Raw genomic sequence first — 23,432 nt, forward strand, 5'->3', positions numbered from 1 at the left:
GCCAATCAGTGCTGGTTCCCAGATAACTTCACGTGCATGAGCACATTGTTATCTATATGAAACACATGAACTAACACCCTCTAGTGGTGAAAAACTGTTAAAATGCATTCTGAAAAGAAGTGGTCTTCAAGGTCTAAAAAATTAGCATATGAACCTCCTAGGTTAAGCTTTCAATTAAGAATACCAAGAGAACAAAGCAAAACTGGTGATAAAAGTAAATTGGAAAATTGTTTAAAATTACATGCCCTAGCTGAATCATGAAAGTTTATTTTGGACTAGACTGTCCCTTTAAATCTAAACTGTCAAACATATTAATCTAGCTACATCACACTTAACATTTTTTCAAAACGAAGATCCGATAATCTAATAAACGTTTATTTTATTTTCATCTTTGACGTCACATTATCCATCCCACTACAAAGGGCGGTCTTAAATGCTCTTCTTTTTGCATAAATTATACTCCGTGATTTCAATATTTTGACGCCTGCGCATTATTCATGATATTTACACCCATGCTCGATGCATTTTATGCAGGTTTTTGCCCTGTCTCCTTAGAAGCTCAACGAATGCGCAAATAAAAACTACGTCTCTAGTCCTCATTATGCAAATCAATTGTACTGTCGGCAAATGATCCTATCAGTCGTAACCACCTGTTTATTATTTATAGCCTGTTTCATGTTGCTATGCACATGTTGGAATGTTTATAAAAATAAATATCCAAAATTACAATAAAAATAGATTCAAACATCTAAAAGTGCTCGTTTCTAAAGGGTTGATTGTCTCATGCTGTACATATTGAATTTATTATCATAAGAATAAAAAGATTGTTTATCTAAGGAACATTTGTTTAGATATACCATTAAAAAACGTGTATTCTATAGATCACCTGTGTTGATGATGCGCATCTGTCAGCTACTTAGAATGACTGCAGGCACATGACTATAACAACGCTGACGTCAGAGATCGGAAAAAATAATTAGAATGTGCATGCGTTAACGTTATGGAATACAAAGCGCATGCGTTGGCTTCACCAAACCGTACCTGGAATAAAACTAGTTTGACAATGGAATAGCTGCTGAACCACAAAGAAAGCGCAGAGCAAGGTATTTAGACGTAGTTTATATTTACAATCATTTTTTATTTAAGGATGAGAACATTTCTGACCTTACCATCCCTTTAATGTAAACTGTATATCGGAGAAGGTTTTCAACTTCACATCAGCTGGAAAGACGTATATGACGAAAAGAGATTGTATGCTAAATAAATATTGAATACCATCGGGTTGATTGACACCCCCTGCTAGTGGCTGATTGGCCACAAATCTACAGGGGGCGGCATTGCACCAGCAGTTCACAAGAATTTACACTGCACAAGATTTACCGATGTGCAGCGATGTGCAGCTGACATGATATGCTACTTCGTATCATGTCCGCTTACACATGGATAAATATACCCCTACATCTCAAATTTCAGTTTACAGTAGTGCACAAAACATTATACATGTCAAAGCATATAACCACTCAAAGCATATAACCACTCAAAACATATAACCACTCAAAACATATAACCACTCAAAACATATAACCACTCAAAGCATATAACCACTCAAAACATATAACCACTCAAAACATATAACCACTCAAAGCATATAACCACTCAAAACATATAACCACTCAAAACATATAACCACTCAAAACATATAACCACTCAAAACATATAACCACTCAAAGCATATAACCACTCAAAGCATATAACCACTCAAAACATATAACCACAAAATGAGAGGTTTACAATACAGAAATAATTTTAGTCAAACAGATAGTTTAACAGTAACATTAATATTTATTAGCGATAAATGAGCACCATTTTGTTTTACTACTTTGTCTGTTTAGTCATACAACAAAAATACACCAAACATGAGGAATGTATGAGTATATGAACAGCACCATTGTATTAACATGTAAAGTGACACTCTAATATAAAATAAAATGGTCTATATTGTTAGAGCATTGAATCTAAAACAAACAAAAAACCTTTCTTTTGCTATGTGTTAAATGCTTGCAAAGAGGTTAAATACATTGTCAAAGTTGTACTACTGAGTCACTCTGGGTAAGTACATACTGTAGCTGATGAGCACATGAAAGGCAGAATCGGGCTGTTCCAGGAGTCCAACTTTGAATACATTTTTATTCCTTTTGAAGGAGTTAAATGAATGCTAAAGGAAGGGACTTTTTAAAATGATCTACTGAATTGCAGAATTAAATTTTTACACTAGAATATCCCTTTAACACTGTAACTGGAAATGAAAGTCGATATCATGAATCACATCAGTTATACGGCCATATCATTTATAGTTGTACTTGGAAGCAATACACAATGAACAACAACAACACGATATATACGGTCACTTATCTCACTTATTTCACTAACACAGCTGTAACCTGGCTTGAACTTTGGTAGAAACTAAAATGCATTTTTATTATCTGGTATTTAAAGGGGCATTAAACACTACGGGGCCTATTTAAGAACGTCAGAGCGGACATGATGCGATATTGTGGATCATGTCTGCTGCACATCAATAAATGCCGGCAGCATACGCTCTCAGCATTTATCATTGCACCAGGTGAACTGCTGGTGCAATACTGCCCCCTGCAGATTGGCCGCTAGCAGGGGGTGTCAATCAACCCAATCGTATTGGATCGGGTTGATTTCCGCCGATGTCTGTCCACCGCCTCAGAGCAGGCGGACCGGTTATGGAGTAGCGGTCTTTAGACCGCTGCTTCATAACTTGTGTTTCTGGCGAGCCTGAAGACTCTCCAGAAACACGGGACATCAAGCTCCGTACAGAGCTTGATAAATAGGCCCCTAAGTGCCAGATTAAAAATGCAGCGCTAAATATCACTTTCATGAAAGCTAATGTGCGCTTGTATTAGAAAAACGTTTTTGTGGAATTTCTCTCCATGCTGGCAAGCTTTGAATAATGGGGCCCTAGATATCTCTGCGAAGGCAGTAATTAGGGATCTTTTTAGATGGATAACTATTGACAAATGGAGGCCACCTGTATCCTGCTTGCAATAGTTACTATTGTATGTTATTTTGGATACAGTATCAGAGTAAAGGTTCCTTGCTATACTTGTGATAGATATGTCCTGTAGAATGCACTATATTTATTTTGTCCTCTAGTATAGTCAGTTTCTTAAGGAATCTACATTTTAACCACCTCATTTAATAAAAGCTTTAGGATGTTTTCTCATTTTTTATGGAGTATAGGATTGAAGGTTACATGTTTTATTGTTCATGTTTTCTGGACACAGTTGTTTTTCTCATATGAGATTCTAATACAGCATTTGTTTTGAGTGCTCAAAAGTTGTTGTTTTTTGCAAATTCTATTTGCATTTAATGCAGCCTTTTTTAATTTGTTTTAGTTTTGTTTTTTCTTAGACTGTATAGCTAGGGATTTGAATATTTTTTTATTTTCAACATAAATGTATTAAATGTTGAGTGGACATGATTCGCTATAGCATACGCTGTCGGAATTTATCATTGCACAAGCATCTCTAGTGAAATGCTTGTGCAATACTGCCCCCTGCTCACTGGCATCCAATTGGTCGCTAGGAGGGACTGTCAATCATCCTATTCGTATTGGTTCAGGATGATTTAAATTTGCCACCTAAAAGGTGAATACCTATACTGATCCCCCACCCAAAAAAATAGTGAAATTAAAGCCGTTTAAATTTAGATGGAAACTAATATAGCAGTATCATTTTTATACTTCTTATTAATGCTTATTGGTTGAGAGATAAAAATTTGCAATTTACCTACCAGATAGTAAGAAGTACCTATGCGCTAATGAGCACTGGCAGAAAGTACCCATCAGCCAATAAACATGTATAGGATGTTTATGTTTTAACTTCACATTTATCCAGGAAAAAAAACAACATGCTTAGATACAGCCATTTCATATAGATGATATTACAGTTTTATCATTTTAAATCTCAGAAATTCTAGATCTAATATCAAAAATTCGAGAACTAAATTGGTATCAATGGTTGTACCGAACTCATTGGTGAAAGAAGGTTACAAAACATGGTATCAACACAAATACTAGCACTGAATCTGTAGGGGTCATAATGAAAAAATAAGCTAATAGTGTCCAGGAGCACAAGGTTTCAAACACTCAATCTTTAATAAAATATTTTTTTTCCTGGACAGAGCGGTATTCTTGGACTTGGAGGAACAGGATTACCAGTCAATGCTCTCTTGACTGGATGGTTTGCGTGAACTGAGTGGTGATGCGCTTCAGCTGAGCTTGATTCTGATGAGAAGTGAGGCAGACCGGAATGTTGGAGATGGTGGTGGAAATGCCTGTGATCAACTTTAGATTGGGAGGCCCCCAAAGGATCACTCGGTGTCACCGCTTGCGGAGCTTGTGCAGGCTAAAACAAATTCAACATGATAAAGAGGTCACAATTTAAAAATGATGGCATACAAATAGGCAGTGGACAGAAAAAAACTGCATATAATTTGTCATAGAAATATAAATATACTTAGCAAGTTTTACTTTTAATGGCTAAGTAATTATCGCTGAATGCAATTGTGAAAAGAGTTATAGTTTTGTCAATTGCACAAGGAAAATATCTATTTTAGGATAAAGATTATTATCCTTTAAAATACACCTATAATATTGTCAAAATTAAACTTAAACTGATTGGATAGCAGTGTTTCCCAACCATGGTCCTCAAGTACCCCCAACAGGCCTTGTTTTCATTATAGCTGAACCAGTGCACAGGTGAAGTAATCAGCTGATCAGTAACCAAACTGCTCTCATCCACCAGATGATTATTTCACCTCTGCTCTAGTTTAGTTATAAGGAAAACTAGGACTGTTGGGGGTACTTGAGAACCGCAGTTGGGAAACACTGGGATAGAGCATAGAATTTTAAAAAACTTTCCAATTTACTTTTATTATTAATTTTGTTTAGTTATCTTGGTAGCCTTTGTTAAAGAGTAATCCTAGGCAAGTTCCCAGAATGTGCATGTGTCTGAAGTCATCTGGCAACATTGTTTATAGCAATTTTATACATAGTTACAACCACTGCTGCCATAGACTGCTATAGATACTTGCATGCTTCAAAACTACTAACAGCCTACACAGGTTTAGTCTTCAACAAATTATACAATGAGAACAAAGCAAATCTGATAATAGAAGTTTAAATAGTTAAATTGAAAATCTGTTTAAAATTTAATGCTTTTTCTGAATCATAAAAATTAAATTTTTACTTTACTGTCTCTTTAATTATCACTGTGGAGTGCAGTATTCACAGATTAACAGCTGCAGCCAGAATACTGCATTCATTTTATTTATTAAATAATGGCAGAATTCAGCTCAATTAGTTGTACTGAGATCACTGTACTAGACAGAAGCTTGTGTTTCACAATGTTGTTGCAATATAGATGTTGCACTTTAGTAAAATATCCTCCTATGATGGAAAGATTTCTATTATAATATGGAATATTCCTTACATTTATTGATGAGAAGAACAATACAATTAAACAGTAATTAAACAGTAAAATAAACAGTAAAATTACAAAACAGTAATTCAAGGGACAATAAGGGCTCCATGTACTAACAGGCGGGTGAACAGCTTCTCAACTTGCGAAGCCAGTGGCTTCACTAGGGGGGTGCGGGGGTGACACGCTCTAGGGGCTGACACCAACAGACAGGAGCTTACTCTACTCAAGTAATCCTCCTGCAATGCTGTCACCTCATCTGCGGGCTCACTTGAGTTGCTGGCACTGCATCAAGATTATGGGGCCCATTTATCAAGCTCTGTACGGAGCTTTTGGGACCGTGTTTCTGGCGAGTCTTCAGACTCGCCAGAAACACAAGTTATGAAGCAGCGGTCTAAAGACCGCTGCTCCATAACCTCTCAGCCTGCTCTGAGCAGGCGGACAGACATCGCCGCAATTCAACCCGATCGAGTATGATCGGGTTGAATGACACCCCCCTGCTGGCGGCTGATTGGCCGCGAGTCTGCAGAGGGCGGTGTTGCACCAGCAGCTCTTGTGAGCTGCTGGTGCAATGCTGAATGCGGAGAGCGTATTGCTCTCCGTATTCAGCAAGGTCTGGCGGACCTGATCCGCACTGTCGGATCAGGTCCGCCAGACTTTGATAAATTGGGGCCTATATGTGCAGCATGATGCAGGGCTGATTCTGCCCCATTACATATTGCTGTGATGATGATCAAACAGGTCCCGCCCCCACTAGCGCAGGCTTCTCTGCAGACAGGAGGAAGAACTGCACAGTTAGGAGCTCTGGTAGGCAGGACTAGTTTTAGGCTGGCTACAGGTACTTCATTTTTCTGTTTTAAATTGTGAACAGTAATCCTCCTGCAGTGGTGTCACCTCACCCGCGGGCTCACACGTGAGGTGCTGGCACTGCATCCAGATTATATGTGCATGATGCAGAGCTGTTTCTGCCCCATTACTCATTTCTGTGATGATGATCATACAGGTCCCGTCCCCTCCCACTAGCGCGGGCTTCTCAGAAAGGAAAGGAGGAAGAACTGCACAGTGAGGAGCTCTGATAGGCAGGACTAGTTTTAGGCTGGCTACAGGTACTTTATTTTTCTGTATTAAATTGTGAAAGGAAGTAAATACCTGAACCCAGGCTTCTACATATATGAGGATGTATGTGGTGGCCGGGGGAGCAATATTGCTGGTTCTTTCCTTTGCTGCTATCCAGAAATGCATCGATCATGTGAAGCTGCTTTATCTCCTGTCTTGCTCTGTACGCTAGGGTGACCAGACGTCCCCGATTATAGGGGACAATCCCCGGATTGAGGAGACTGTCCCTGGAAAAATTATGTCCCCGGAAATTATGTCCTGTCAAACTGTCCCCTGCTCCTGTTGAGCTGTCCCCAGGCAGCGCACAGGTCAGAAGGGAAGAGCTTGTGCATGTGTTTCTATGTATGCTTGTATGTGCATGTGCGTATATATTTATGCTTGTGTGTGTGTGCATATGTGTATATGTATGTTTGTATGTGCTTGTGTGTATATGTATGCTTGTGTGTGTATATATATATATGTGTATGTGTGTGTGTATATGTATGCTTGTGTGTATGTGTGTGTGTGTATATATATATATATATATATATATATATACACACACACACACAAGCATACATATATATATATGTTTGCTTGTGTGTGTATATGTATGCTTGTGTGTGTATATGTATGCTTGTGTGTGTATGTGTATATATGTATGTTTGTATGTGTGTGTGTATGTGCATGCATGTATATGTATACTTGTGTGTGTGTATATATATATGTGTATGTGTGTGTGTATATGTATGCTTGTGTGTGTGTATGTGTGTGTGTGTATATATATATATATATATATATATATATACACACACACATACACACAAGCATACATATATATATGTTTGCTTGTGTGTGTATATGTATGCCTGTGTGTGTATATGTATGCTTGTGTGTGTATGTGTATATATGTATGTTTGTATGTGTGTGTATGTGCATGTGTGTATATGTATACTTGTGTGTGTGTATATATATATATGTGTATGTGTGTGTGTATATGTATGCTTGTGTGTATGTGTGTGTGTGTGTATATATATGCATATATATATATATATATATATATATACATATATACACACACACACATACACACAAGCATACATATATATATGTTTGCTTGTGTGTGTATATGTATGCTTGTGTGTGTATATGTATGCTTGTGTGTGTATGTGTATATATGTATGCTTGTATGTGTATATATGTATGCTTGTGTGTGTATGTGTGTATATGTATGCTTGTATGTGTATGTGTGTATATGTATGCTTGTGTGTATATATGTATGCTTGTGTGTGTATGTGTATATATGTATGCTTGTATGTGTGTGTATGTGCATGTGTGTATATGTATACTTGTGTGTGTGTATATGTATGCATGTTTGTATGTATGTGTGTAAATGTATGCTTGTATGTGTGTGTGTATGTGCATGTGTGTATATGTATACTTGTGTGTGTGTTTATGTATGCTTGTATGTATGAGAGTATGTGTGTATGTGTATATATGTATATATGTATGCTTGTTGTGTATATGTATACTTGTGTGTATGTATATGTATGTATTGTAAGTATTTGTATGCTTGTGTGTGTGTATATGTATGCTTGTATGTATTTGAGTATGTGTGTATATGTATGCTTGTGTGTATGTGTATATATGTATGCTTGTATGTGTGTGTATGTGCATGTGTGTATATGTATACGTGTGTGTGTGTATATGTATGCTTGTATGCATATGAGTATGTGTGTAAGTGTATATATGTATGCTTGTATGTGTGTATATGTATACTTGTGTGTGTGTGTATATGTATGATTGTATGTGTGTGTATTTGTATGCTTCTGTGTGTGTATATGTATGATTGTATGTATTTGAGTATGTGTGTATATAGCAGATATCAGTCTAGCCAAATCAGTACAAAGTAAATGTCTTTTCTCATATAGAAGGGGTAGGACTATAGGTAATATAGTATCACCAACAGTCCCAATAGTTAAAGATAGGCAATCGTCTTGGCTACAAGTTAAAGGGCTTCACAAATGTGGCTTCAGTGAGTGTAACGCTTGTAAACATGCGGACACAAGGAACACCTTCCGCTCAGCCAAAACTGCAGAGATTTTTGAGATAGAGAGATGCCTCAACTGTAGAGAGTAAGGGGTAGTATACCTTTTAGAGTGTAATCTTTGTAACCTACAATATGTTGGTAAAACGCTATGAGACATAAGAACACGCATAAGAGAGCATCTCTCAAGTATTACGGTAGACACTGAAAAAAAGCAGAAAAAGAGAGGACAATCTACTCCCAGTAGCGAAACATTTTATAGAGGAACACGGTAGAAGCACTAAATCACTAAGATGGACCATTATAGAAAAAGTGACATTAAACTCTAGGGGGGGGGAAGGGAAATTTACCGGATGTTTTGTTTAAAAACACACACACCATATGGATTCAATTCCAGATTTGACCTAATTAATTTTTGGGAATAAATGTATACATTTATTATTTTAGACCATCCTACACTTAATGTATATCTTGAGAGTCAATTAGGGATATATTAACATAGCTGAATAAACAAGAAACTATAATTACTTTATATGTAATATCCCTGGCACCCAATAGAAATCAAACATTATCTTCATGGGTCATATAAAAAGCGCAAAGCCTACAGAGATATAAAAGTATAAGTATATTACCCTATAGGAGTATATAATCTTTTATGTTCAGGCAGTGCACTCACAATAGACTCTAACTGCGACCACATATACAAGCAACATTACACACTCTATACCCAGTATGATAGATAATAAAATGGTACATCACCAGGTAACAAAAGGGTTAATGTGGTAATCAAATTTAGGCAAAGGTGATTTTAATTGAACCATTTACCATGATATATAAGTTTTAGCTGAAACAGCGTCAGATCAGAGGTCTATGACTACGGCTCTTAAGGGCTGAAACTCGTAAGACCTGACCTGCCACCTTTTTTGGAAAATCCACATGCAGTGTGTTAATGCTTTTACAGATTTAAAATAATGACTAAATTTTTTACTGCACTCACAGCTGGAATTTTGCTTTCTTCATTGGATATATATATATATTTTTATATATATATATATATATATTTTTTTTTATATATATATATATATATATATATAAACAAGACACAAGCGAGGGCACTCACAGGACTCTCTACAATCCAAAGGGTTTCTTTATTAAAAATCTTTTATTAGACTCTAACATGATGACATGTGTTTAATAAAGAAACCCTTTGGATTATAGAAAGTCCTGTGAGTGTCCTTGCTTGTGCCTTGTTTCTATACATTTTACCGAGGAGACACCCAGGCTATGTTTATGACATAAGTGAGTGAGCGCATGGAACGGATGGTGTTCCTATTATATAAAAGGCCAGGTGTGTTTGTCCGAAGCTGTCATGCGCAGTACAGACAGCATGAGGACAAACACACCTGGCCTTACCTGACATGATGTTGCCGTGAAATTTGGCGTGACCAGACGGAAGCATGGGCGTGGCTGGATGGGAGTGTGGGCGTGGCTGAGTGGGAGCATGGGCATGGACGGGGCGTGGGCGGGTGCGGTCAGCGCGAGATAGGGGAGAGAAATAGAAAGAGAGGGGGAGAGACAAAAAGAGATAGGAAAGAGCTAAAGAGAGGGGGAAGAGCAGAAGAGAGGGGAAAGTGCAGAAGAGAGGGGAAGAGAGAGAAAAAGAGAGGGGGAGAGAGAGCAAAAAAGAGGGGGGAGAGAGAGCAATAGAGAGGGGGAGAGAGAGAAAAAGAGAGGGGGGGGAGAGAGAGCAATAGAGAGGGGAGAGAGAGAGAGCAAAAGAGAGGGATGGAGAGAGAGCAAAAGATAGAGTAGAGAGACAGAGCAAAAGAGAGGGGGGAGAGAGACAGCAAAAGAGAAGAGGGAGAGAGAGCAAAAGAGAGGGATGGAGAGAGAGAGCAAACAAAAAGGAGAGAGAGACAGAGCAAAAGAGAGGGGGAGAGAGAGAGAGCACAAAAGAGAGGGGGAGAGAGAGCGCAAAAGAGAGGGGGAGAGAGAGAGAGCGCAAAAGAGAGGGGGAGAGAGAACGCAAAAGAGAGGGGGAGAGAGAGAGCACAAAAGAGAGGGGGAGAGAGCGCAAAAGAGAGAGAGAACGCAAAAGAGAGGGGGAGAGAGCATAAAAGAGAGGGGGGAGAGAAAGCGCAAAAGAGAGGGGGAGACAGCAAAAGAGTGGGGGGGAGAAAGCAAAAGAGAGGGGGGAGAGAGGGAGCAAAAGAGAGGGGGGAGAGAGAGCGCAAAAGAGAGGGGGGAGAGAGAGCGCAAAAGAGAGGGGGGAGAGAGAGCGCAAAAGAGGGGGGAGAGAGAGCACAAAAGAGAGGGGGGGAGAGAGAGCACAAAAGAGGGGGGGGAGAGAGAGAGCAAAATAGAGAGGGAGAGAGAGAGCACAAAAGAGAGGGGGAGAGAGAGTGCACAAAAGAGGGGGAGAGAGAGCGCAAAAGAGAGGTGGAGAGAGAGCAAAAGAGAGGAGGGAGAGAAAGCAAAAGAGAGGGGGAGAGAGGGAGCAAAAGAGAGGGGGGAGAGAGAGCACAAAAGAGGGGGGAGAGAGAGCGCAAAAGAGAGGGGGGAGAGAGAGCGCAAAAGAGAGGGGGGAGAGAGAGCGCAAAAGAGAGGGGGGAGAGAGAGAGCAAAAGAGAGGGGGAGAGAGAGCACAAAAGAGAGGGGGAGAGAGAGAGCATAAAAGAGGGGGGAGAGAGAGTGCAAAAGAGAGGGGGAGAGAGAGCAAAAGAGAGGAGGGAGAGAAAGCAAAAGAGAGGGGGAGAGAGGGAGCAAAAGAGAGGGGGAGAGAGGGAGCAAAAGAGAGGGGGAGAGAGCGCAAAAGAGAGGGGGAGAGAGAGCGCAAAAGAGAGGGGGAGAGAGCGCAAAAGAGAGGGGGAGAGAGCACAAAAGAGAGGGGGAGAGAGAACAAAAGAGAGGGGGAGAGAGGGAGCAAAAGAGAGGGGGAGAGAGAGCAAAAGAGAGGGGGGAGAGAGAGAGAGCAAAAGAGAGATGGAGCGAGAGAGAGCACAAAAGAGAGGGGGAGAGAGCGCAAAAGAGAGGGGGAGAGAGCACAAAAGAGAGGGGAGAGAGAGAGCATGGGGTGGGATCACTGTACTGCAAAAATTGGCCCATGTGAACGGGCTTTAGGACTAATATATATATATATATATATATATATATATATAAATATATATATATATATGTGTGTGTGTGTGTGTGTGTCACTGCGTCTTTGTGCCTGTGTGTCACTGTCTCTGTGTGTGTCTGTCTCTCTCTCTGTAAGTCTGTGTGTCTGTGTTTTTGTGTGACTTTCTGTGCCTCTGTGTGTGTGTCTGTCTCTCTGTGTGTATGTGTCTATTTCTGTGTGACTTTCTGTGCCTGTGTCAGTGTGTCTGTCTCTCTGTGTGTGTGTGTCTGTGTGACTTTCTGGGGGGTAGTTATCAAGCCGTCAACCTCAAATACGCTGGAATTCCGCAGCGTATTTGTGGCGAGGCTGATTCGCCTTAGTTATCAAAGGCTCGAGACCGGCAAAAGTAGAATTTTGTGACGTAAGCTTCGATCCGCCGGACTCAGTCCGACACAGATCGATTCTTACGTCACTCCAGATGTTCCGCACACAAGTGCGGCACAATCTCACTACTTTTGCTAGTTATCAAATGACTAGCAGGTACGCTCGGCACTTTTACGGCCCAGCGTACCTGGTTTTCAAACCACCACCCCTGGAGGCGGCGGATCCCATAGGAATCATTGGGTGTCTGACCATAGCGAAAGTACAAGTTCGCTGCTGCCAGACATCCCATTGATTTCTATGGGAGCTGTCTGCACCTAACACCCTAACATGTACCCCGAGTCTAAACACCACTAATCTGTGCCCCCTACACCGCCGCAACTAAATAAATTTATTACCCCCTAAACCGCCGCTCCCGGAGCCCACCGCAAGCTACTCTATACATATTAACCCCTAAACCGCCGCTCCCGGAGCCCACCGCAACTATAATATATGTATTAACCCCTAAACCGCCGCTCCCGGAGCCCACCGCAACTATAATAAATGTATTAACCCCTAAACCGCCGCTCCCTGAACCCGCCGCAACCTATATTAAATGTATTAACCCCTATCCTGCCCCCCTACACCGTCGCCACCTATAATAAATTTATTAAGCCCTAATCTGCCCCCCCTACACCGTCGCCACCTATAATAAATTTATTAACCCCTATCCTGCCCCCCCCACGCCGCCGCCACTGTAATCAAATTATTAACCCCTAAACCTAAGTCTAACACTAACCCTAACGCCCCCCTAACTTAAATATTAATTAAATAAATCTAAATAATATTTTTATTATTAACTAAATTAATCCTATTTAAAACTAAATACTTACCTTTAAAATAAACCCTAATATAGCTACAATATAAATAATAATTATATTGTATCTATCTTAGGATTTATTTTTATTTTACAGGCATCTTTCAATTTATTTTAACTAGGTACAATAGCTATTAAATAGTTATTAACTATTTAATAGCTTACCTAGCTAAAATAAAGAGAAATGTACCTGTAAAATAAAAACTAACCTAAGTTACAATTACACCTAACACTACACTATACTTAAATAAATTATTCCTATTTAAAACTAAATACTTACCTGTAAAATAAACCCTAAGATAGCTACAATATAATTAATAATTACATTGTAGCTATCTTAGGATTTATATTTATTTTACAGGTAACTTTGTATTTATTTTAGCTAGGTAGAATAGTTATTAAATAGTTATTAACTATTTAATAACTACCTAGCTAAAAGAAATACAAAATTACCTGTAAAATAAATCCTAATCTAAGTTACATTTAAACCTAATACTACACTATCATTACATTAATTAAATAAACTACCTACAAATAACTACAATTAAATACAATTACATAAACTAACTAAAGTACAAAAAATAAAAAAAGCTAAGTTACAAAAAATAAAAAAATAAGTTACAAACATTTTAAAAATATTACAACAATTTTAAGCTACTTACACCAATTCTAAGCCCCCTAATAAAATAACAAACCCCCCCAAAATAAAAAAATGCCCTACCCTATTCTAAATTAAATAAAGTTTAAAGCTCTTTTACCTTACCAGCCCTTAAAAGGGCCATTTGTGGGGGCATGCCCCAAAAAGTTCAGCTCTTTTGCCTGTAAAAGAAAAATACAACCCCCCCCCCAACATTAAAACCCACCACCCACATACCCCTAATCTAACCCAAACCCACTTTACAAAAACCTAACACTAATCCCCTGAAGATCATCCTACCTTGTCTTCACTCAGCCGAGCAGCGATGGAACCGAAGTGGACATCCGGAGCGGAAGAAGTTAATCCTCCAAGCGGCGCTGAAGAAATCTTCCATCCGATGAAGTCATCATCCAGGCGGCGCTGAAGAAGTCTTCGATCCGGGCGATGTCATCTTCCAAGAGGCGCTGAAGAGGTCTTCCATCCGGGCGATGTCATCTTCCAAGCCGGGTCTTGAATCTTCCTCCCGCCGACGCGGAACCTCCTTCTTCACAGACGGTCTACGATGAATGAAGGCTCCTTTAAGGCATTTTTTTATTTTGGGGTGGTTTGTTATTTTATTAGGGGGCTTAGATTAGGTGTAAGTAGCTTAAAATTGTTGTAATATTTTTAAAATGTTTGTAACTTATTTTTTTATTTTTTGTAACTTAGCTTTTTTTATTTTTTGTACTTTAGTTAGTTTATGTAATTGTATTTAATTGTAGTTATTTGTAGGTAGATTATTTAATTAATGTAATGATAGTGTAGTATTAGGTTTAATTGTAACTTAGGTTAGGATTTATTTTACAGGTAATTTTGTATTTCTTTTAGCTAGGTAGTTATTAAATAGTTAATAACTATTTAATAACTATTCTACCTAGCTAAAATAAATACAAAGTTACCTGTAAAATAAATATAAATCCTAAAATAGCTACAATATAATTATTATTTATATTGTAGCTATATTAGGGTTTATTTTACAGGTAAGTATTTAGTTTTAAATAGGAATAATTTATTAAAGTATAGTGTAGTGTTAGGTGTAATTGTAACTTAGGTTAGTTTTTATTTTACAGGTACATTTCTCTTTATTTTAGCTAGGTAAGCTATTAAATAGTTAATATCTATTTAATAGCTATTGTACCTAGTTAAAATAAATTGAAAGATGCCTGTAAAATAAAAATAAATCCTAAGATAGATACAATATAATTATTATTTATATTGTAGCTATATTAGGGTTTATTTTAAAGGTAAGTATTTAGTTTTAAATAGGATTAATTTAGTTAATAATAAAAATATTATTTAGATTTATTTGATTACAGTGGCGGCGGCGTAGTGGGGGGCAGGATAGGGGTTGATAAATTTATTATAGGTGGCGACGGTGTAGGGGGGGCAGGATAGGGGTTAATAAATTTATTATAGGTGGCGACGGTGTAGGGGGGGCAGGATAGGGGTTAATAAATTTATTATAGGTGGCGACGGTGTAGGGGGGGCAGATTAGGGGTTAATAAATTTATTATAGGTGGCGACGGTGTAGGGGGGGCAGGATAGGGGTTAATAGGTTTAATATAGGTTGCGGCGGGTTCAGGGAGCGGCGTTTTAGGGGTTAATACATTTATAAGAGTTTCGGCAGGGTCTAGGAGCGGCGGTTTAGGGGTTAATACATTTAAAAGACTTGCGGCAGGCTCTAGAAGTGGCGGTTTAGGGGTTAGTAACTTTATTTAAGTTGCGGGAGGCTCCGGGGGCGCCAGTATAGGGATAGAACAGTGTAGTTAGTGTGAGTGCTTAGTGACAGGCTAGCAATAAAGCTGGGAAAAAGCCGAAGAGCAGCGAGATCGGATGAGTGATAACTCTCACAGTCCGCTGCTCATCGCCCCCCGCGGCTTTTTGACAGCTTTATTTGATAACTTAGGCGTATTTTTTCAGGTCCGCGGCGGCGAAGGTAGGCGAGCTTAGGAGGGCGTATTGGGCCGGCGAAGGCAGAAAAGTAGACGGCTTGATAACTACCCCCTTCTGTGTGTATCTGTTTCTCTATATGTGTTTGTCTCTATATCTGTGTGTGTGTATATATATATATATATATATATATATATATATATAGGTGTCTGTGTGTCATTGTGTGTCTTTCTGTGTGTGTTTTTCATTCAATTTAGAAAATAGGCCCACCAAAATCATCAGCTCAAGACCCATGAAGACCTTAATCTGAAACTGGCTGCATCACTACAGTGCATTGTTGTGGCAGTCAACATCTAGATTGGAGAAACCCAGTGGAGGAGGAGGAAAAAAACATAATCCGTCTACGCACATGACATTGCATAGTATAGGCAACGTGCATAGCTAGATTCAGTTTTCTTCTTCCTCACGGTGCTGAGCTGTATCCTACCCTGTTCTCTGTCCAGCAGGGGGGTGACACCATGAGTTACCGCACCGGATGAAACCAACCCTAGTGACGCCACTGTGCGAAGCTGTCCGCCCGCCTACGCTAGATACAGGCCTGGCCCGTATGTATAATTACACACTCATCGCAGTGTGTAATGCCCACCCCTTCATTTGTGCAACCAATTGCGCGACTGAAGGGGCTTTCAATCACCGAGTGCGAGCAAGCTCTCTGTGATTTTCCCTTGCCACCTCAGAGGTGGCGTAGGGTGTAAGAAGCAGCGGTCTAATGACCATTGCTTCTTACATTGCGGGATGCAGGCTTGCTGCTTCGTACATGAAGCCATAAGGGTTAAATTTATTTAGCTGCATTTGGCTATGTGGAGCAAGTTCGCATAAGCTGCCACATATTTAAGAAGCAGAAATTGTTTCTTTTTTTTTTCCACTACCTAAGAGGTGGCAAGATCAGTCACCCCGACACATGCTCATTTAGGGTTGCCGCATTACCATATTGACCATATTGCCGCATTAAAAAGGGACACATATAAAAAAACAAATATGGCAGGGCTCTTTTCAGGGCTGTTTAAAGAAATGTTTTGTATAAGAACCCTGACATATGTATTTTTCATATGTGTCTCTTTTTACAGTGGCAATATGGTCAGCCTAGTTATTGACAATCCCTGCTCTAGCACAATTAAATGAGCTGGAGCAAGGGGCGGCATTGCACAAGGAACCTCATGCAATTTTAAATTTCGCTGTGTAATTTTTAACATTGCAAGTGGTGGTTGGAGGTGGACAGGTTCACTAGCGATAGTAAATTTGGCACTAAATGTTGTTATTCAGTGCAAGACATTTACAAGTTTGGATTGTAAGCATATTGTTTTATCCCTTATTGATAGGTAAAATAGGGTGACTAGATTTGAGGGGGGAGGGACACTTTGACAACACGCAACTTGCTCAAAATGAAAAGGATTAATGCATAGACTAGGTTTTGGTTGTAGCATTTCAAACCATTTATTGTAAATTGAATAATGAATAAAAATAATAACTGCCACTGTTATCAATTACACATTCAACATTGCTGAAAACACACACAGGTAGATTACGAGTTTGGCGTTATGAGTGAAAAAGCAGCGTTATGCTTCATAATGCTGCTTTTTCCCTAACGCCGCTATTACAAGTCTTGTCAGAATAGGTGTACCGCACACTTTTTTGGCCGTCACGCAACGTCAGTACCGCACTTTTAAAAAAAGTCCTTTTTCAATGGGACTTCCATAGCGCCGGTATTACGAGTTTTGCTGTGAGGCTAAAATGTGAGCGGTACACCCTATACCGACAAGATACGTTACAAAGTTGTAGCATAAAACTCATAACTAAAGTGTTAAAAAGTACACTAACACCCATAAACTACCTATTAACCCCTAAACCGAGGCAATTCCGCATCACAAATAATAAAATAAAATTATTAACCCCTAATCTGCCACTTCAGACATCGCCGACACTTAAAAAATGTATTAACCCCTATTTCGCCGCTCCCCGACATCGTCGCCACTATAATAAAATGATCAACCCCTAAACCGCCGCCGCCCCCCATCAAAAACACTATAAATATCATTAACCCCTAATCTGCCGTCTGCCCACTCCGCTGCTATAATAAACATATTAACCCCTAAACCTAACCCTAACGTAACCCTAACCCTAACACCCCCTAACTTAAATATAATTAAAATAAATCTAAATAAAACCTACTATTAATAACAAACTAATTCCTATTTAAAACTAAATACTTACCTGTACAATAAACCCTAAGCTAGCTACAATATAACTAATAGTTACATTGTAGCTAGCTTAGGTTTTATTTTTATTTCACAGGTAAGTTTGTATTTATTTTAACTAGGTAGAATAGTTACTAAATAGTTATTAACTATTTACTAGCTACCTAATTAAACCTACCTAATTAAAATAAATACAATAATACAAATTTACCTGTAAAATAAAACCTAACCTGAGTTACACTAACACCTAATATTACAATAAAATTAAATAAATTAAATTAACAAAATACATTTATCTAAATTACAAAAAAATAAACACAAAATTACACAAAATAAAAAAGAAATTATCAAAAATAAAAATGAATTACTCCTAATCTAATAGCCCTATCAAAATAAAAAAGCCAACACCCACACAACCAAACCCCCCAAATAAAAACCCCTCTCTCTCCACTGTTACTCTCTCTCTCTCCTGTTCCTCTCTCTCTCTCTACTGTTCCTTTCTCTCTCTCTCTCTCTCTCTCTCTCTCTCTCTCTATCTCTCTCTGTCTCTCTGCTTCCCCTCCCATTCTCTCTCTGCTGTTTAGCCCTTTCTCCACTTTTCAACCCTTCGATGTTCAACTGTTCTCTCTCTGTAGATGAACTTTGTTTCTGCTGCTCAACTCTCTCTATTTTTATAAGCCGCCCACCCCCACTCCCAATCAGACGCAAGCAAAAAGGCATGCAGACTTCCCCTGCCTCCTTTTACATGTAACCACCACCACAGCGCTATTCCTCTCTCTCTCTCACTTTCTCTCTTTCTCTTTCTCTGACTCTGCTGTTCCTCTCTCTCTCTTTCTCTCTATCTGATCTTACGCTCTCTCTCATTCTCTCTCCCTCTCTCTTTCTCTCTCTCTCTGTTCATCCTCTCTCCCTATCTCTCTACTGTTCCTCTCTCTCTCTCTGCTGTTCCTCTCTCTCTCTCTTGCTCTCTCTCTTTGTCTCTGCTGTTCCTCTCTCTCTCTCTCTCTCTCTCTCTTTCTCTCCTCTCTCTCTCTGCTCTTCCTCTCTCTTTTCCTCACTCTCAACAGCTCTTCTCTCTTTGCTGTTCCTATTTCTCTCTCTCTCTGCTGTTCCTCCCTCTCTCTCTCTCTCTCTCTCTCTGTCTCTTTCTCTCTCTGCACTTCCTCTCTCTCTTTCTCTCTTTCTCTACTGTTCATCTCTCTATCTGCTCTTCCTCTCTTTCTCTATCTTTCTCTACTGTTCCTCTCTCTCTCTCTCTCTCTCTCTCTCTCTGATGGTCCTCTCTCTCTCTGCTGTTCCTCTCTCTCTGCTCTCTCTTTGCTGTTCCTCTCTCTCTCTCGTACTCTCTCTCTCTCTGCTGTTCCTCTCTTTCTCCCTCTCTTTTGTTTCTCTCTCTTTCACTCTCTCTCTCTGCTGTTCTTCTGTCTCCTTTTCTCTCTCCCTCAGCTGTTTTTCTCTCTCTCTCTCCTGTTCCCTTCTCTCTCTCTCTCTCTCTCTCTCTCTCTCTCTCTCTCGCTTCTGTTCCTCTCTCTCTCTCTCCCAGCTGTTCCTCTCTCTCTCTCTTTCTATCTGTTGTCCCTCTCTCTCTCTTTCTATCTGCGGTTCCTCTCTCTCTCTCAATCAATCTGCTGTTCCTCTATATCTCTCTCTGCTGTTCCTCTCTCTCTGCTGTTCCTCTCTTCATGCAGTTCCTCTCTCCCTGCTGTTCTTCTGTCTCTGCTATTCCTCTATCTCTCTCTCTCTCTCTCTCTCTCTCTCTTGCTGCTGTTCCTCAGTCTCTATCTGCTGTTCCTATCTCTCTCTCTCTCTCTCTTTTGTTCATCTTTCTCTCTCTCTTGTTCCTCTGTCTCTATCTCTGCTGTTCCTCTCTCTCTCTCATGGTCCTCTCTCTCTACTGTTCCTATCTCTCTCTCTTGCTTCTGTTCCTCTCTCTCTCTCTCCCAGCTGTTCCTCTCTCTCTCTCTTTCTATCTGTTGTCCCTCTCTCTCTCTTTCTATCTGCGGTTCCTCTCTCTCTCAATCAATCTGCTGTTCCTCTATATCTCTCTCTGCTGTTCCTCTCTCTCTGCTGTTCCTCTCTTCATGCAGTTCCTCTCTCCCTGCTGTTCTTCTGTCTCTGCTATTCCTCTATCTCTCTCTCTCTCTCTCTCTCTCTCTTGCTGCTGTTCCTCAGTCTCTATCTGCTGTTCCTATCTCGACCCTCTCTCTTTTGTTCATCTTTCTCTCTCTCTTGTTCCTCTGTCTCTATCTCTGCTGTTCCTCTCTCTCTCTCTCTCTCTCTCTCTCTCATGGTCCTCTCTCTCTACTGTTCCTATCTCTCTCTCTCTCTTTTGTTCATCTTTCTCTCTCTCTCTTGTTCCCCCCTCTCTCTCTCTCTCTCTCTCTCTCCTGGTCCTCTCTCTCTCTACTGTTCCTCTCTCTCTCTACTGTTCCTCTCTCTCTCTCATCTCTCTTTCTCACTCTGTGTTGTCGATCTCTATTTCTCTCTGCTGTTTCTCTCTGCTGTTCCTCTCTCTTTGCTGTTCCTCTCTCTCTCCTGTTCCTCTCTCTCTCCTGTTCCTCTCTCTTTCTCTCTACTGCTACTACTCTTTTCTCTCTCTACTGTTCCTCTCTCTCCCTGGCCTTCTCTCTCTGCTTCCCCCTCTCTCTCTCTGCTGTTCCTCTCTCTTTGCTGTTACTCTCTCTCTCCTGTTCCCCTCTCTCTCTCTCTCTCTCTCTCTCTGTCTCTCTCTCTCTGCTGCCCCCCCTCTCTCTCTGCTGTTTAGCCCTTTCTCCACTTTTCAACCCTCCGATGTTAAACTGTTCTCTCTCTGCAGATGAACTCTGTTTCTGCTGCTCAACTCTCTCTATTCTTATAAGCCGCCCACCCCCACTCCCAATCATAAGCAAGCAAGAAGGCATGCAGACTTCCCCTGCCTCCTTTTACATGTAACCACCACAGTATGAAGGGAATTGTAGTTCCCCAGGTGAAGAGCTGCTAATATTGTTTATCTTATTGCTGCAATGGACAAAAAAAATATTAGCTCAAGTGTTGCGCATATATAATAAAAATACATAATAAAAAAAATGGACATCCCTTCAAAAAGTTCTGGGGACAGTTTATTAAAAATGAGGCAATCTCGTTAAAAATAGAAATCTGATCACCCTAACATAAAATCATCATAATAATATTTTCTCAATAATCGTTTATTGTTAGTTTTTTTAATTTTTTATTTCCTCTCTCAAAAAATGTCTGCAGATGACTTCACTCGCCCAGTGACTGCATAAGGGCATTTCTAGGACCTGCTTGACATTTACTCACAGCGTTAACCATATTCCACAGAATTGATTTGTGTCTCAGACATATATATAAAAGACAATAGGAAATAGTATGCACTAGCAACATTGCAATTTCATTTTTATCCTTAAAAAGAGAACTGATAGTACTACCTGAGGGCCATAGATTGTGCACTGAACTGTCACCTCGTCACCTGCTTTCCCTTGTATTTTGACAACTGTTGCGTCACACCCTCCATAGTGCTGTAAAAACAAAATCCATTGACATTAAAATAAAATAAAAAATGTTTCTACACCTTTAAATTATGCAAATGTGTTTGTGTCTAGAGATTTTTTTGTAGTCAGGAGGAAATCCCCTAAATGAATATTATTTTAATTAACAAGCCTTTATCTAATCAGATAGTAGTATTATTATTATTAGGGTGCATTAAACTCCTGGGGTACAATACATACAATAATACATCTACATTACTATTCATACTTTACAATGACATATTACATATATTATAGTACAGTATGTACAATAGTAACAAACATGGAAACAAAACATTTTATTTAAATTTTCAAATGGAGCATACAACTTGAAACAACTTTCCAATTTGCTTCTGTGGTCAGAATTGCTTCATTCTTTTGGTATCCTTTGTTGAAGGAGCAGCACTGCACTATTGGGAGCTAGATAAACACGGCCGGTGAGCAAATCGGCATTTATGTGCAGCCACCAACCACCAGCTAGCTCCCAGTAGTGCATTTTTGTTCCTGAATCTACCTTGGTATGCTTTCTATGACAAGAGAATAAAGCTAATTAGAAAATAGAAGTAAATTAGAGAGTTGCTTAAAATTGCATGCTCTGTCTAAATCATTAAAGACAATTTGGGGTTTCATGTCCCTTATAAAAAAAGGAGAGGAATGCTCTGCCCTTTAGCACAATATGGATTGGTACAAGAGAAAAATCTGGAATTTTGACAGATGAGCTAAATTTCAGTCCAACTGATTTTCTTTTCATAATTCATCAAGCCCTAGTAATCCATATGTTAAAATTACATTCTAAAGCACAAACTACATGTTCTATACTGTTAGAAAAGAAGCAGTTTTTGCTTATGTGAACCTGCCCCTCATAGCTGGAAAAGCAGCTTAATAAATTTACCTCTAAGTAGTTTATATAATTAGGTGATTTGAGATTGAATATAATGTGTTTGCTAGCACACTGTATTTCATCAAACAACTTGCTGTAGTCTGGATATAATTTGCAAACAGACTGAATATAAGCATTTTATCCTCATCATCATTTAATTACTTCTTTATTGGTAACCAATTGTAATCATAAATAAACTGTATAATCACATAATTTCTTTGGGTTGAAATTATTTGTTATACCCCAGAACAACATACAGTCCCAAGAAAAACCGTCATGAAAATCCTGTCATTTTCGCATAGTTACTGTACCTAATCTATGTTTAAGACAACTAGATCTTCCAGTATTCGTAATTTGGCCAATTTGACTAATAAGAAAGACATTATATAATGAAAAATCAAATCTGAAGTTACTATGTTGCAAACTCTTATAGATTGAAACAAGGGTCCATGTTTCATTTTCTTATACTTTGATGTTTTAATGTTTCTAGTTGTCTCTCTGGCCTTTGAACAAAATGACTACTGTTACTATAGTTAATATTTATCAATACATTAGTCACTTACTGCATTCTCATCAGCTTGGACCTCACATTTGCTTGGATCCACCTGTGCATCTTCAAGTGTACAATTAGTTGCAGCAATAACAAACTCAGTGATTATTGTGGTGAACACATTTGGAAAATTGGGGGTGTCCTATACAGAGAAGAAATGAAAAGGTAATAAAGTGTAAGTAGTATAATAAGGTCATAGAGTGTCCTTTAAACCAATTAACAATGCAAAGTCAATGCAAGATAAATAGGTGCACGTCCATAATAAATCCAGGTCCAGGCACCTATCTGTAATGGGTGTGGTTTATCTCCCAGGATCAACAATCTGTAGGTTATAAACATTAACAGGGGCGCCACATGGCAAATTAAAATGATAAAATCAAGCAACGCATTTCTCAGCTCCAATGGTTGTTTCATCAGGCTTGTCCTGATGAAGCAGCCATTAGAACTGAGAAACTCATTGCTTGTTTTTATAATTTTTATAAAAGGTTTTTAAATTTTACACATTTGCTTTATATTCTCTTTGTTTGATACACCCACCCCTCATTTAGAGAAGGATTACCAGAAGATTGATGCTGACATTGTTGGTGTATTGCAGGAGGACAGTCTGTTGGATGTGCCCCATTCTCTTCTGGTGCGACACCAAATGTGAGTGTTTATACCAATAT

General features: G+C 39.2%; 1 protein-coding gene across 2 annotated transcripts in view; it reads right to left on the reverse strand.

The window, feature by feature from the left end:
- Positions 1-1,822: 1,822 nt before the first annotated feature.
- The window catches only part of AHSG (alpha 2-HS glycoprotein), a 65,759-nt gene continuing 44,149 nt past the window's right edge, over positions 1,823-23,432 (reverse strand). The window contains exons 5-7 of one of the 2 annotated variants that reach the window (XM_053710192.1): positions 22,781-22,909; positions 21,239-21,328; positions 1,823-4,436 (exon numbers count right to left, since the gene is read on the reverse strand). In XM_053710192.1, the coding sequence (XP_053566167.1) occupies positions 4,185-4,436; positions 21,239-21,328; positions 22,781-22,909 (471 nt within the window). In that variant the 3' untranslated portion in view covers positions 1,823-4,184. Of the gene's footprint in view, positions 4,437-21,235; positions 21,329-22,780; positions 22,910-23,432 lie in introns of both variants that reach the window. The other variant, XM_053710191.1, reaches the window with a different exon arrangement.

This window comes from Bombina bombina, chromosome 4 (assembly GCF_027579735.1).
Source record: "Bombina bombina isolate aBomBom1 chromosome 4, aBomBom1.pri, whole genome shotgun sequence".
Classification (NCBI taxonomy): Eukaryota; Metazoa; Chordata; class Amphibia; order Anura; family Bombinatoridae; genus Bombina; species Bombina bombina.